The sequence below is a fragment of the Nelusetta ayraudi genome, unplaced genomic scaffold (assembly GCF_046127955.1).
Source record: "Nelusetta ayraudi isolate G7.1 ecotype Tasmania unplaced genomic scaffold, CSIRO-AGI_Nayr_v1 ptg000004l, whole genome shotgun sequence".
NCBI lineage: Eukaryota > Metazoa > Chordata > Actinopteri > Tetraodontiformes > Monacanthidae > Nelusetta > Nelusetta ayraudi.
In genome coordinates this window covers 11,733,258-11,746,558 of record NW_027466054.1, presented here as the reverse complement: position 1 = coordinate 11,746,558, position 13,301 = coordinate 11,733,258, and the positions used below count along the sequence as shown (strand labels likewise).

At 41.7% G+C, this 13,301-nt stretch overlaps 2 protein-coding genes and 1 long non-coding RNA gene across 4 annotated transcripts; 1 reads left to right on the top strand and 2 right to left on the bottom strand.

Moving 5' to 3' along the window:
- Positions 1–1,938: 1,938 nt before the first annotated feature.
- LOC142898265 (uncharacterized) lies at positions 1,939–4,590 on the bottom strand. The gene is made up of 2 exons (XM_076041123.1): positions 4,197–4,590; positions 1,939–3,191 (listed from the first exon to the last, which is right to left on the bottom strand). Exon 2 carries the CDS (start codon positions 3,188–3,190, stop codon positions 2,792–2,794), a length of 399 nt encoding a protein of 132 aa, XP_075897238.1. The 5' UTR covers position 3,191; positions 4,197–4,590; the 3' UTR covers positions 1,939–2,791.
- Positions 4,591–8,913: 4,323 nt separating this feature from the next.
- LOC142894110 (uncharacterized) lies at positions 8,914–9,832 on the bottom strand. 2 transcript variants are annotated; one of them, XR_012927774.1, is made up of 3 exons: positions 9,690–9,832; positions 9,315–9,386; positions 8,914–9,002 (listed from the first exon to the last, which is right to left on the bottom strand). It is a non-coding gene; the product is annotated as an uncharacterized LOC142894110 (long non-coding RNA). The 2 variants fall into 2 exon arrangements; XR_012927776.1 differs by having other exon boundaries at positions 9,720–9,831.
- A 75-nt stretch (positions 9,833–9,907) lies between these two features.
- Positions 9,908–13,025, top strand: pin1 (peptidylprolyl cis/trans isomerase, NIMA-interacting 1). The gene is made up of 5 exons (XM_076035254.1): positions 9,908–10,066; positions 11,092–11,174; positions 11,396–11,504; positions 11,600–11,707; positions 12,276–13,025. Exons 1-5 carry the CDS (start codon positions 10,009–10,011, stop codon positions 12,383–12,385), a joined length of 468 nt encoding a protein of 155 aa, XP_075891369.1. The 5' UTR covers positions 9,908–10,008; the 3' UTR covers positions 12,386–13,025.
- Positions 13,026–13,301: the final 276 nt, after the last annotated feature.

Genomic DNA, 13,301 nt, shown 5'->3' with positions numbered 1-13,301 from the left:
ATTTATAGTGAGTCAAACCAAATTCATCCGGGAAAAGATTGCGAACCAAAACTGCAGTGACTAACTTTACATGATGTTGTCCAGACATCATTACTGAGGAAACTATTGCATCAGGTATGTAACAACTCAGCAAATTAACCTCATTGCTGTAACCACACTTTGAAATGTATCGGTTGCCCAAAGATTAAATGAATGACCAGGATCGGGCCTACTCTCGTTTGGTGCCCCACTAGCTTATTCAAACTGATACTCATTGTAATAATTCCTTTCTATAAACAACTGAAGGAAAACAAAAATATTTCTGCTTCAACGTTGGTGGTCTTACTCAATCTCCAGGAACGAGGCATTTCAGATGACGTTAAATAACTGACCTCTTATAACAATCTTATTGATTGGCTATAGCTTCTCTACTCTCCTGCATGGAGACTGCAGTTCATCCCTAGGGAATTCAAGTTGTCGTTCAGAATTCCATAACAGCATCCCCACAATCGTGTTTGCAGGAGAAGCAGTGATAGAAAATGGATGGATGGATGGATGGATGGTCAATACAATTGAGGTTAGTCAGCAAAGGGCTACACCACTTGAATATACCTACATTTCTGAGTCTGAATGCTATTTTCAATTCTAAAATCTAAAAATCCAGTTCCAACAAATAATCAGTACCACATTCATTTTCTATTCACAAGAGAAATGTTTTCATGAAGAGTGACTAGAATTGAAGGAAAGGGTTAGACTACTGAAATCCACATATAGACTTCATTCGTTGCCCATTATAAGAGATGTAAACTTCAACCTAACTCCAATAAAAACAGAACTAAAAATAAGTTTTGAATTTTTAGTGGCAAGAATTTTAAAATTACATTTCCTGAATCTTCAAAACGAACAAAAAGGTTAGAGGAAACAAATTATTGTGCTGTCCAGAAATAGATAAGGTTGTTTCAGGCATGTTGAACTTTGCAAGCAGTTCTTTAAAAACGTTGGTTGGTCTCCATGTGTTGCAACAGTAAGATTTTGTCCTTGATCATGCAGAATCAAGGCAGTGCAACGGTTTTAGTTTGACTGCGAGCGAACTTTAGGTCATCCAAAGTAAAAAACATTTCTTGTTGCCCGACTCCACTCTGAGTGAATCTGCATGTCCAGGCTGGAGCTTCTAGCTGCAGTCCAAAAGATTCCTTTGTGGTTGGTTAATATATTTCCTGGCACAGTATGTACTCTGTTGATTCTTTTGTCTGAGTGCTGTGAAGTGCCGCAGTGACACCGCAGCTCTGATATATTTTATGGTCTTGCTCGGCTGTATCTCATATTCAAAGGCCCCCCTCAAAGTGTTTATACATCTCATGGATCTTTGGTTTATTGCATCCAAACTTTGTATCAACCGCAGCAAATCGGTTTTGTATTACTCTCCTGCCATTGTAAAATATTTCCCTGTGCCTTTTCCCTCTGCCGGTCTGATGAGTTCCCTGGAGTGATACGTTATCTGCACCTTGACATCAACACAGATCCGATTTTAAAAGGAAACTCGCAGTCGTTGACAGATCCATCGCTGAGGCAGCACGTAAAGCTGGAGCTTATAAATCTTTACTAATCTGCATACCATTAAGGCTGCTAATGATATATGAGTCCTTGGTACACAGTTACAGCGCCTATGGTTTGTGAGGGGGAAACCATCCTTCAGTGGAAGGCTTTCGTTTTCTCGCTCTGTTTACTTAAGACACGAGGCATTGCGCAACGTGGTGAGAGCGATTTAGGGCCGTAAGAACGAAACTCACAGACGGCCTCTTCTACAGAACTGTCTCCAGGGGGGCCGCTCTGCTCCCTTTGTCCCCCACCACATGTTTGTTGGAAGAAACTCAGGCCGCTGCTGCCAAGTACCAGCGAGAGATATTTTCCACATGGTCGCTAAACTTTGGGGGACAAAGGACACATGTTTACACGCCATTGTTGAAGGCCGAGTCATGTCTTTTAATCCATTTTGTTTACATGTTGGGCAAACATATTCAATGACAGACTATTAAAAATAAGTTCAAGTGAAAGTGCGGGCAGGGAGGTTGTGCTCTATCTAGTCTCAGGATGGTTTTGTCAGATCTGGAACATGCTCGTACAAGGCTTACTGGGGCGTCAGTCCATCCAATGGGAAAACTTAATTCTCTCCTGCCAGGTCGTCCAACTAGTCTGATTAACTTGATAAATCGTTTCTTCCACTGCCACCATCATAATTACACAAGATGGTGAAGATGAGTCATAATTTCTGGAAGTTTGAAGACGAAAGATCCCACAAGAAAACACACTAATCTCACAATCATATCTGCTGGCTGCTTTGATTGGCCCGACATCTGCAAACTGAACTCTGCTGCCAAATTGATGATGCATAGTGGAGAGAGCGCAAACAGAATACACTTGATTCTCCATTGTCTTTTTCCCATGTTCCCTACTTTACAAATAACCTACTACTAGTAATAGAAAACATCCTTTGGTTTGTTTCCTAGCTGTTTGTTTTATCCTTGCATTTTAATGAGTCTCCTAAAAACAGCAGTGTACATGAATACACCAGTCCTTCAGTCCTTTTCATTTCTTTGGGAGCCCCCTAGCGGTCACAGGGCCCCTCTGCAACTGTTCAGTGTGCTCACGCCTTAGACAGGACCTCCATTTGTTCTGTGTTTTTGACCCCTTTTAATATTGTAGTTATGTAATCCTTCAAAAGGAATTAATGTCATCCGGAGTCTGGCAACCTAAACAAGAGGCTCTGAATGTGAAGAAATGACTGAAGAATGTGTTCCTCACCAGGCCTGGGTCACGCCAGGCCTGCGAACACGTTTTCTCCAACCAGCCTGTCCAGCAGGTTCTCATTTAATGGCAGCGCCAAGTCACAGTTTGCTTGACTACTTAACGTGACCGACACGTCTGACAGTTCAACAGGGGTCCAGGGGGCGTAGGTCCTCGAGGAGTTCAAAAACAAAGACGAAGTCCTGACCGCTGCTCTCGTGCCCGAGCGCTCGGCCCAGCGGCGGTGACCTCTCAGGGGTCCGTGGAGCGGGTAGAGCACCGGCTGGGAGAGCTCCTTGATGGACTCAATGTATGCCTCCAGGGTGTGCGAGGGACAGTCGACGTCCCCGTCCTCCGAGCCACACTCGTGCATCTCGCTGATGGTGGGGAGTCGGTCCACCGCAGAGAGCAGGCACCTGAGCTTCATCCTGCGGGGGTGAAACAGAATTGTGAGGGTTTCCACTACTGCACTAGGATGTGAGCAGTAGAGCAGCATCAGGGGACGAGTGGTAAGCTCCTCCCAAAGATTAAAATGTTTTTGTACAAGAAAGTGCAGGTCGAAGCAGAAGCCATATAGATTTATTTTTTCTTTGGGCTGACTTCATGTCCACTTTCACTGCATCTCTAAATCTCTGTTCTCTTCTTCCAGGCTTCTTGCCCTCAGCATCCTTCTCCTAATATCTTCACTGTCCCTGCTCAGGACACGTCAAAACCCTCAGTTTCACTGTTCACTGAAGTGTAGCAGAATAAAACTAAATATACTTTCCAGGAAACGGTACACCAGGATACATTATATCAGCAGAGATGCTATCCTCAGACCTTAGATAAGTGGTGGCTTATCATAACATAACAGCCGAAGTGGTCATAATTTCACAACTTAACCTGTTGTGTAGAAAAAAGGTGATTCAAGTGGACAAAAATATAGAATTAGTAGAACTAAAGTAAGGAAAAATACACTACAATGATGAGAGCGGTCAAACTGTTTTTAGACTAGACTTGTCACATCGTTCCGAGACATTGAGCATGACTGCAGTTGACAACATGGGAATGACAACAGCCATCAGATATCTTTTCCCAGTGCTGATTCCAAGCTTAACACATGCCTTGCTGCTTTGCAAAAGTAAACTTTTTCAATATATCTCTTAAACTGAACTAAAATTTCCATTTGCAGGACACCGATGTATGCGCTTGTCAAACTGAAAGTTTGTTGACAAAGCACTTTAAAAGCATTCTGGAGAAGCAATACCGTTCCGATACCCTGCTGATTTAATCACTGCTCCGTTGTTGCTTTTCTTTTTTCACATCTGTGCAGCAGGAACTCCAGTTTATTAAAACAAAGAAATATCCGTTAAAACTCCACAACCCCAGTCGCTTAATGTCATCTACAGGCCCCGCATGAGCACTCGCATTTTCTTTTCAAAGAGCAGGCTCACCTGCGATTTCTTGTGATGGCAGCCGCAGAAATTCACCCTGGCCGCGTCTCGTCTCGTCTCGTCGCGTGCCCCTGCCTCGTCCGCTCTCAGCTTGTTCCGCCGTGCTCTGGACAAGGCTGGCCGAGGTGTTGCGGCGACACGGAGATGGAAACCTGTAAAGCGCTGTCAGGGCTTAAGCCCAGGGCGGGGGCAGCTTTTGAAACGCATTAGCCAGACTGGGCTAACGGAGCCAATTATAGCCCTGAGAGCCGAGGCACGGAGAGGTCTGGATGTACCGTGACAGGAGGGTAACGTGCTGGTCATGGGGTGACCAGGCCATCAGCTCGTGGGGCCACAGGGCCATGCTGTTAGATCACCTGCTCTCAACTGCCGGTGGCTGCTGATGTAACTGTGTTTTTCAAAGATTAGCTCCACTTTTAGATAAAAGAAAACAAAAACTGCATTTTTGCCATGGAGAAGACAGAAGACAGGCATTATTTGTAATACATATTGATGACAAGCAATTTTGAGGCTTTTGTTTTGACTAAGAAAGAAGGGGGTAAGTCATGCTTTCACAATGGGCTAGTCAGACCAAACATATTCTAATTATATATTTTTTTTCATCTGTTGAGTCGTGTTAATATTATCCATAATCAGTCGAATGGGATGTTTTTACAAACAGTTTTTTATCTTAAAGTCATGGTTATGCCCTGACTGATAGTTTTGCCACACAGGTAAGTAGTGAAGGACACAAAGCAGAGATAACCCTACACTTGCTTCACACTGGAAAAAAAAAAAGGGAAATGAACACGTTTTGCGGACAGCGAGTTCATACAGTGATGTAAAAATACAGCTGTTGTTTTCAGTGATGTGACACGAAAGCCATTGAACAGGCATCAGGTTATCCAACATCCAAATTTCCCAAAAGACCACCACCATTACAGACAGCAGTTAAAGAATGTGGAAGAGGCACGTGTAATTAGAACCCACTCATCCTCAGCATACTTTGTCTATGACTGCATAACCCGCAAGGTCACAGGGGACCCACAGTCAATCTTTGGTGACATTTACTGGAAAGCTGGGTTCAGTTTAAAAAATTCTAGATTGGTTTTAATCACCCCAGCTTGTTACTATTTGCTGTCGCTTAATATGATAGGTGGTCTTGGTATGAATTGAGGGATGCAGGTCTGGAGGTTCCCTGTAGACAACCAAAAGTCACATTATGCCCATCAAAATAGGTGTCTTGTGCCATTTGAGGGCTTCTCTCTGCCATCCATTTAAAAATGAAGGCTTTGGGTTAGAGTCAAGATATGATATTAGTAGAGAGGTTAGGTGAGGGGTAAAGGTATAAGACAGATTGTGGTTAGTGTTGCGCTGTACAAAAGAATGGAAAACAAATGCAAGTTAATTTAAGTCCTCACAGAGATAGAGAGTGTGTGTGTGTGTGTGTGTGTGTGTGTGTGTGTGTGTGTGTGTGTGTGTGTGTGTGTGTGTCCGAGTGTGCCAAGTAACCAAGACTTTCACAATGTTGTGTTTTGCAGTAATCAGAGAATGAACTGCTCATCTCTATAGATGACCAAACTAGCTGGCAAAACCTTTAAAAGAGCCCAGTGACCTTCCCGCCCCCAAAGTTCTATTAATACACCCACACACACACTTCCAGTAATCCACGCCACAACCAGGCTTGCCAAAAATGACTTTTTAGTCAATATATGCAGCAGTTCCCTGATAATACTGGCAAAAGGAAATAGTAAGGAATTGTTTTGATTATTTTGCTTACAACAAAATAAAGCAAATGTGACATTTGAAAAAAGAAAAGAAAAAAGAAACATTTGTTTTTGGAAATTTTTAAAACAGGTCTCAGAAAGGTTAACCCACATTAGTCAAGAAGGGGTATTTTGTTGGAAATTACTGTTGGACAGTTTTGAAGAAGGGTGTTTTCTGGCAGGAAGGATTTCCCTATCTCTGAGATTCATTAACTCATTTCATTGGCTGCGAACCAAATGCAAATACCTCTATAATACTAATATCCAATAAACTCTGCACATATCACAAAAGATACAACACAATATAGACACAGAGGCATATATAATAATTATATACAATCATCCCAGTTTGGGAGTTTTCTCTCATTCATAATAAACTGTATGTTGCCTTTTTCACAGAACTAGCATCGCACGATGCAGCTCAAGTCTCAACTTGCATTTCCTCCCAGTTATTCCAGTTCAAAAATGTATAAAACAGTTACATAGTAATAATACTAGTGATATGCAGCGCAACTTCCATTCATCCATTTTCAATAACTGCTTATTCCTGGCAAATTAAGATCCATGACAAGTCAGAGCTTCGCAGGAATACTGGTGTGACTGTGTGTTACTGCATTCCAACTAGATAATGTCATCAGCATCAGGTGCCAGAAAAGTGAGTGAGTTCTACAGTAACAAACAGTAAGTAAAGGAATCTTGGAAGCAATTATCATCCTCAAAAAACTGAATCAGTTTCCTGTTTTATGTATTGTGATGGCATATCCCTCATAACAATTTATTGTATAAATTACATGTGGTGTTACATCTTTATTATTTTTTTTTTTATTGGGTAATGCTGACACTTAAATGGTGTCCATGAATTATTTAACATGTTCACACAAACAGAGCTCCATTGAGAGTTCAGGACACCTCAGGACAAAAAGACAACTTTAGAGGAGCATATAAGCTCACATGCTAATTAGCTATTTAAGGCAGTTCTTTAGCAACGCAGCCTGACATAAAGCCAGAGAGATTAAGGCCAGCGGCTGGAAATAGACGCTGTTGTCTTTTTAAGAGTAGACAGTGCTTTAACGTTGCGATGAGAAACAACAAAAGCCCCGGTCATGGCAATTTCTGCGCAGCATTAAAGAGCACAAGAGCGGCTCTTTGCGGTTACAGAGACACAGCAGCGTGCTAAGGATTCAGAAACACAAAACATATAAATTAGCAGTAAGACCAGAAAAATGCTCTGTGTTTCAGCTAAAGTTGATGATTAAAGTAGTGAAGTGCAAAGATGGAAGAGTTGCACTGTAAAACCTCCATCCCTACATTTCTGTTTGTTGCATACTTGCTTCATCAGTTTTATCGTCTAACTGGATGTTGAGACTGTGCAAATTTCAGTTGGCGTGTACAACGTGTACAGAAATGCTCAGTGGCCTCTAAATGTTGAATCGTGAAGAGATGTTCATACTTTTTCAGTGGAACCAAGCCAGGAGACCTTACACCTGCATGGAATTCACGCAGACACTAATACCACGCAAACTCCACAAGACCTCGGAATGTGGACCATACCACATTGGTTTCTGTTACAGCAATGTATTTACACATAACAATAAGAAGTTTCAACCAAGTTTTCAACATGATCTTTATAAGAAAAAGGTAATTATCCAGACGTCAGAAGGGTTTCACGCAAGTGCCCTCTAGTGGTGAACAGACATGTCTCCAGTCTAAAGAATGAATAGTTTCAAAAAGAACCCTACACAGGCACGGTGTGAATATGCTCCAGTACGTGCAGAACTCAGCTGCCAGGATTCTCACTCGCACCAAACCCTGGCAGCACATCACCTCCACCCTCATCCACCTCTAACGGCTCCCGGTCAAGTTCTGCAACCACTACAAACTCCTGCTGTATGTCCCTTCAGGCACTTGCCGGCCCCCCCTTTCCCGACTCTGGACAGTTTCAAGTCACACCTCAAAACTCACCTTTTCTCCCTGGCTTTTCCATATGAAAGGTTTAGTTTCCTTTCTGTTTTGTTGTTTTTTTGTTTGTTTACTTTACCTTGTAAAGTGACCTCGGGTTCCTTTTGAAAGGCACTATATAAATGAAAGTTTTTATTATCATTATTATTATTATTATCATCATTATTTAAAAAAAGACTTTTGTTTCTAGCCACCACTAAAACTCTGGAACCTGTAACATTCTGCCTTCGAGGATAACAACCTGGCACACACATAGGACATTTCCTGAATGCTCTTGATTTAACACGGAAGACTTCAGAACTGAAATACAAGCGTCCCGACTGCCCTGTAATGTTGAGAAACAAAACTGAAGGATCTAAATCTATACTTGTCAAGCATTAAACCAATACATGCCCCCCTCTTTACCATCAGTGTCTAAATTTGCCATATTTCGTATTAGGTATTTTAACAAGACCTACGTGTATGGTGTATGCAGGTAAACATTAAGACAGAGAGAATTGTATTCATCTACTTTTATTTATAAAAAAAAAAAAAGGAAAAATGGAAAAAAACACAACGCATCTTTTAAGTCACTGTGGACAGGGAAAAATATTCTTTCTTCACAATTGCGGTAGTTCTGAGTCATGGTTTTCTTGTAATTTGGTGTGTGCACGTGCATGTGTGTGAGAGAGCGAGAGACGGAATTAGAATGTGTCTGTACATCTACTGGTAGTAAAGCTCCAGGTTCATCCCGTCGTGGATTTCATCTGCACACGCAAAAATGTCAAGTACAACAACCTGTTGAACACACAAATTTACTATAATAACATTTGATTAATACAGCTGGTTAACTTTTAGAATGTTCAATAAACTGGACTACTGACACCAAGACAAGCTGAAGAAAAGTGTTTGAAAGGATACAGTCCCCCAGTGTGACATGGTCCTTGAATATGGTGTACCTGTCAGACAATCACAAGTCAGTCTTTGTGACATCTATAAAGGCGTTCAGGCCGTCTTGCACTTGAAATGAGCGACTTACCATTTCTTTAACACAATCTTGTGATGTGGTGTTCCTGTCTGGGCAGCAATGAGCTTCTTCAGGTCTCCAATGCTGTCCTCAGAGCTGAAGTGTGCGGATTAAGGCATTACAACAACATTGAACATAAACTCCAGACACTGAAAATTGAATTGGGAACCTCCTCTGAAATGTCTCGTACTTGCTTGTTTGTCCATCAACGTGGCTAAAGTTACAACGTTTGACACTGAAGATGATTGAATCATAAAGCAACGTGGAGTTACAAGTTGTTGTGACACTCGGCAAATAACAGCACTTGAATGCGGAGGAACTAATCCTTTGTCTCGAGCACATTGGCCCTCGCACATCGACAGACGAACCCAATAAACGCTGGCTTCCTGGTTCATGTGAAAAGGATACTTGCACTTGACTCGGACCTTCTTGCCCAGACGATCGTTGCAAATCACCTCGATCATTTTCGGTTCCAATCGCCTGATGATAAAAAAAAGCCAAGTTAGCATATTTGACAGGAGCGCAAATTGCAGACACTGTTCACAATACAGTATAACACCCTTAAATGAATACTATTGGTCTGTCTTACTCATTATGTATAATAATTAAAGAGTGTCGGTGAATCTTGGCGTGTTTAGTTTAAAAGCAACGTTTGTTTTGCTAGCATAAATCGGCTATAGCTCGCGTCAACAATCTTGCGTCACGTTTCAACGCAAGAAAACCGCGCCTTCGCCTTGCGGGTTTCCTGTGTTGTTTCTGATTCAATAATAATTGCAATCTCACCTTAAAATTTCAATGGAACACCAGAAATACGTTTCTATCTGTGGAAAAACGAGCCGCTCTCTCAGTCGTGTCAATCGCGAAGGGAAATTCAGTTCACATGGCAGCCCCCTCCACCTCAACCAATCATATTGCTCCAATTTGATTGACAGCTCACATTGCCCTATTGATGGGCCGGTAAGTGGCATTGGAGGCAGATCTGACCCGAAAAACAACTCTTGCCGTCAACAAACGACCAACTGTCGCAATTCACCTTGGTACCCTAAGTTGGTACACAGTAGCATTGAAATTAACTTTGAAAACGCTGCAAGTAGGAACAAGTATGGCAGACGAAGAGAAGCTACCGCCTGGCTGGGAGAAAAGGATGAGCCGAAGTTCAGGTATAAATGAATCCAAGGAAGGCGGAATCTAATAGTTTGCTGCTAAGCGCCTATAGGCATTAGACGTAGCTACGTAGCTAGCCGCCGCTGCATCGTGGTTTACAATTGGAAATGAGGCTGATGAATTTTGTCCTGCGTAGTGGTTGAAACTATTAATGAGCTTGTTGCATAACGCATTTTTTTTTCATTATTACTGTTATTATTATTATTTTAATGCCGACGATGCTAATGTGTGCTTTGCCGAAGGATCTGTTCGCTTTGTTGATTCATTCAGCCCTGCCACTGCAGGGCCCAGTATGACGCCATCCTGGTTCAGTACCTAACCTGCAAATTGGGTTGAGCCTCTGCGGATTTCATCTCAGAAAAAAATGACGTGCCATGTACTTTTGTTTTTGCCAGGAGGCGCCGTGTTTGCAAATATATTTAATTTATTTTGTGTACACATCGCATGCTTCCAAGTTGTATTATGATCTGTTTTTGTCATCCTATGATGATATACAGCTTCACAATCAATATTCATTCAACACATGTTGCCCTGTGACATGCCTGTGACAGTGGGTAGTGATAGTGTCTGGCTTTAAGACTTGGGTTCGATCCCTGGCCTAGTCACATCAGAACTATAACTTCAAGGCGATCCTCCTTTTGTGTCACCCTCTGTCCAACCGGCCATCCACTCACTGTAAGACCCTTTGCACATCCGTTTGCTGTGTTGACCCCTGAAGGGAACAGCTGAGAATATTGCCTTGCTGTCATTTTTCACTGTATTCTTAAAGTGCTGTATTCCTGGGCATAGGTAATAATATGGGACACCCTGAAAGGATCAAAATAAAGAGGCCCTAGAGGTCTTGTCTGTTCAGTGTGGTAAATACTAAATAGTGATGGTTGTTCCACAGTAGCAAGTTCACATTACAGGTACTGTTTTGAAAAAAAAAGAAGAAGAAGAAGAAGAAGAAACAATTCAGTTAATCATGACAACGATTATGCATTTAAAAGTGTATTTTCTCTCTTTCTTCTAACCCTCCCAGGAAGAACCTACTACTTCAACCACACTACCAGTGCAAGTCAATGGGAGCGTCCGGTTGGGGATGGCTGCGGAGAGCCAGACAAGGTGATTATTAGAAATTTTGATTTATGAGTAATTCAGGAAATTCTAAAAAAAAATAATAATAATAATAATAATGATAATAAAAATTGAGGAACGGGCATGAAGATCCTAGATCTTCCGGCTCCAGCAGAACAGGGACATCTAGTGGCTGGCTGCGGGCCTATCCCACCTAACTTCTACTCCATGCACATCATCTTTTTCTCATTTGCCTCCCATTCCTTCAGGTCCGCTGCTCACACCTCCTGGTAAAGCATAATCAGTCACGTCGTCCGTCATCCTGGAGAGAGGAAAACATCACACGAACAAAAGACGAGGCCCTGGATCTCATCGAGAGTGGGTTTAGCATCAGAGCGGAGGCGTCGGATGTGAGTGGAGTCCTAATCAGCATATTTATTAATGTTAATGTTTTCTCTCTTTCTTCCCTGCAGAATACATAGAAAGTATCAAGTCTGGGGAGAAGTTTGAGTCACTCGCCTCAATGTTCAGCGACTGCAGCTCAGCAAAGAAAGGCGGCGACCTGGGACTATTTGGCAGAGGTGTGTCACCATTTACACCTTTACCCACTGACAGATATCCTGTTGTATTTGGTCAAGTATAAAATTATTTATGATCACACAAACTTATAAAAATGATTTCTTTGGTGTGGATATGTGCGTGTGTGTTCAGGTGAACATGTTGCATCCATGATAGAGCTTTGAGCTGGGGGAAACGAAATGCAGATCTGTCATTTCAAATTCAATTTTTTTTCCTATCATGTTATCCCTTCATCTTAATGACAGCAAGACTTGCACTATTCCGCCCCTCAAAATAGCCTGCAGGAAAATGTTATTGTTAAAAAAAAAAAGTCAACTTACAAGTCATTTTTAAAGGTGTGTAAGGTTAGAATAAATTACTCATCGCTGACTTTTTTTTGCTCATGAAGAGTGCGATTTGAATATCAAGTGTTAAAAATGTTTCCCCTTTGGTCAGAGCAATCTTGTTACTCCGGACTCCTGCTCAAGTCATCACTAGCTTTGCAAGAGCCATTGAACTTGAATGCAGGCCAATCTGTAAATGTATTTGTGCCTTGGTGTTTCATAAAATGCATGTTGATTCATGTTTCAGGTCAGATGCAGAAGCCTTTTGAAGACGCCTCCTTTGCTCTGAAAGTGGGAGATATGAGTGAGCCTGTTTTTACGGACTCTGGGGTCCACGTCATCCTCCGCACTGGCTGAGGGAAGGGACCTTCTGCGCTTCTGTTTACCTTCTCTTTGACGCATCGACGCACATGTTAAACAAAAACTCATTCAGACCTGTCATTGTAACATTCTACTGAATAAACATAGCACATATTCCAGAATTGTGATATTTTGAAGGGGAATCATTTTATTCCATTGGCGAATATGGAATGCTACCAGTAATCTAAAGACGAAAGCATATTATATTTTTTAAGGACTTTTATGCTTTTATTAAACACAATATCGTCATCAGGAGGGCATGTGACTTGTGATGGTACATTGGCGACCACAAACTCTTCTGTTTTCATTCCTTGGTAATTTGTGTGTGAGCTCTAATCAGCTTCTCCACACGCACTGCACTGCTTTTAATCACATTGAATAAACAGGATGTTTGAACTGCTTGTTCACCATTGCAAAGCCCTTCTGCCCAAGACAGTGGTCTCATTCTAAACCTGCTACATTAAGACCTGACTTCATCTGAACCACAAAAAAAACTGCATGGCCCACTGCACCCCATCCTTAGGATATGCGAATATGAATGCACAGTTGAAAATCAAAACCATTTGACTGTCAGCGCTTCAGGGTAACGCCGCAGTGTAATGGGACTTTTCTTTCACAATTAAAGAGTCTTTGTTTTGTAAGTGTTGTGTTTACAATTTCTCTTATTCTCAATGTGTTTAAACATGCATGCAGATTTCTGACACATTCAGGAGGAGAAAGGATTAGAACATATATCTAGAAACTATTGTGATGTTTTGCTGGCAGAGGGAATAGACAAATACACTGTTGGCTAAATGCAGATTAACACATTATTCACCTCAGCCTTTGATCATCGGTGTGTTATATATGAATTTACAGCAAGTTCTTAAAAATCAGTAAGAGTCTTTCAAATAAGGCAAATGTGTATTTACCG

What these genes read in the sequence shown, in the direction of transcription:
- LOC142898265 (XM_076041123.1), bottom strand. Translation starts at nt 3,190, where the DNA reads ATGAAGCTCAGGTGCCTGCTCTCTGCGGTGGACCGACTCCCCACCATC.
- pin1 (XM_076035254.1), top strand. Translation starts at nt 10,009, where the DNA reads ATGGCAGACGAAGAGAAGCTACCGCCTGGCTGGGAGAAAAGGATGAGC. An exon ending in AAGGATGAGCCGAAGTTCAG is followed by an intron (nt 10,067 to 11,091) that starts GTATAAATGAAT and finishes TAACCCTCCCAG; the next exon opens with GAAGAACCTACTACTTCAAC. An exon ending in CCTGGGACTATTTGGCAGAG is followed by an intron (nt 11,708 to 12,275) that starts GTGTGTCACCAT and finishes TTCATGTTTCAG; the next exon opens with GTCAGATGCAGAAGCCTTTT.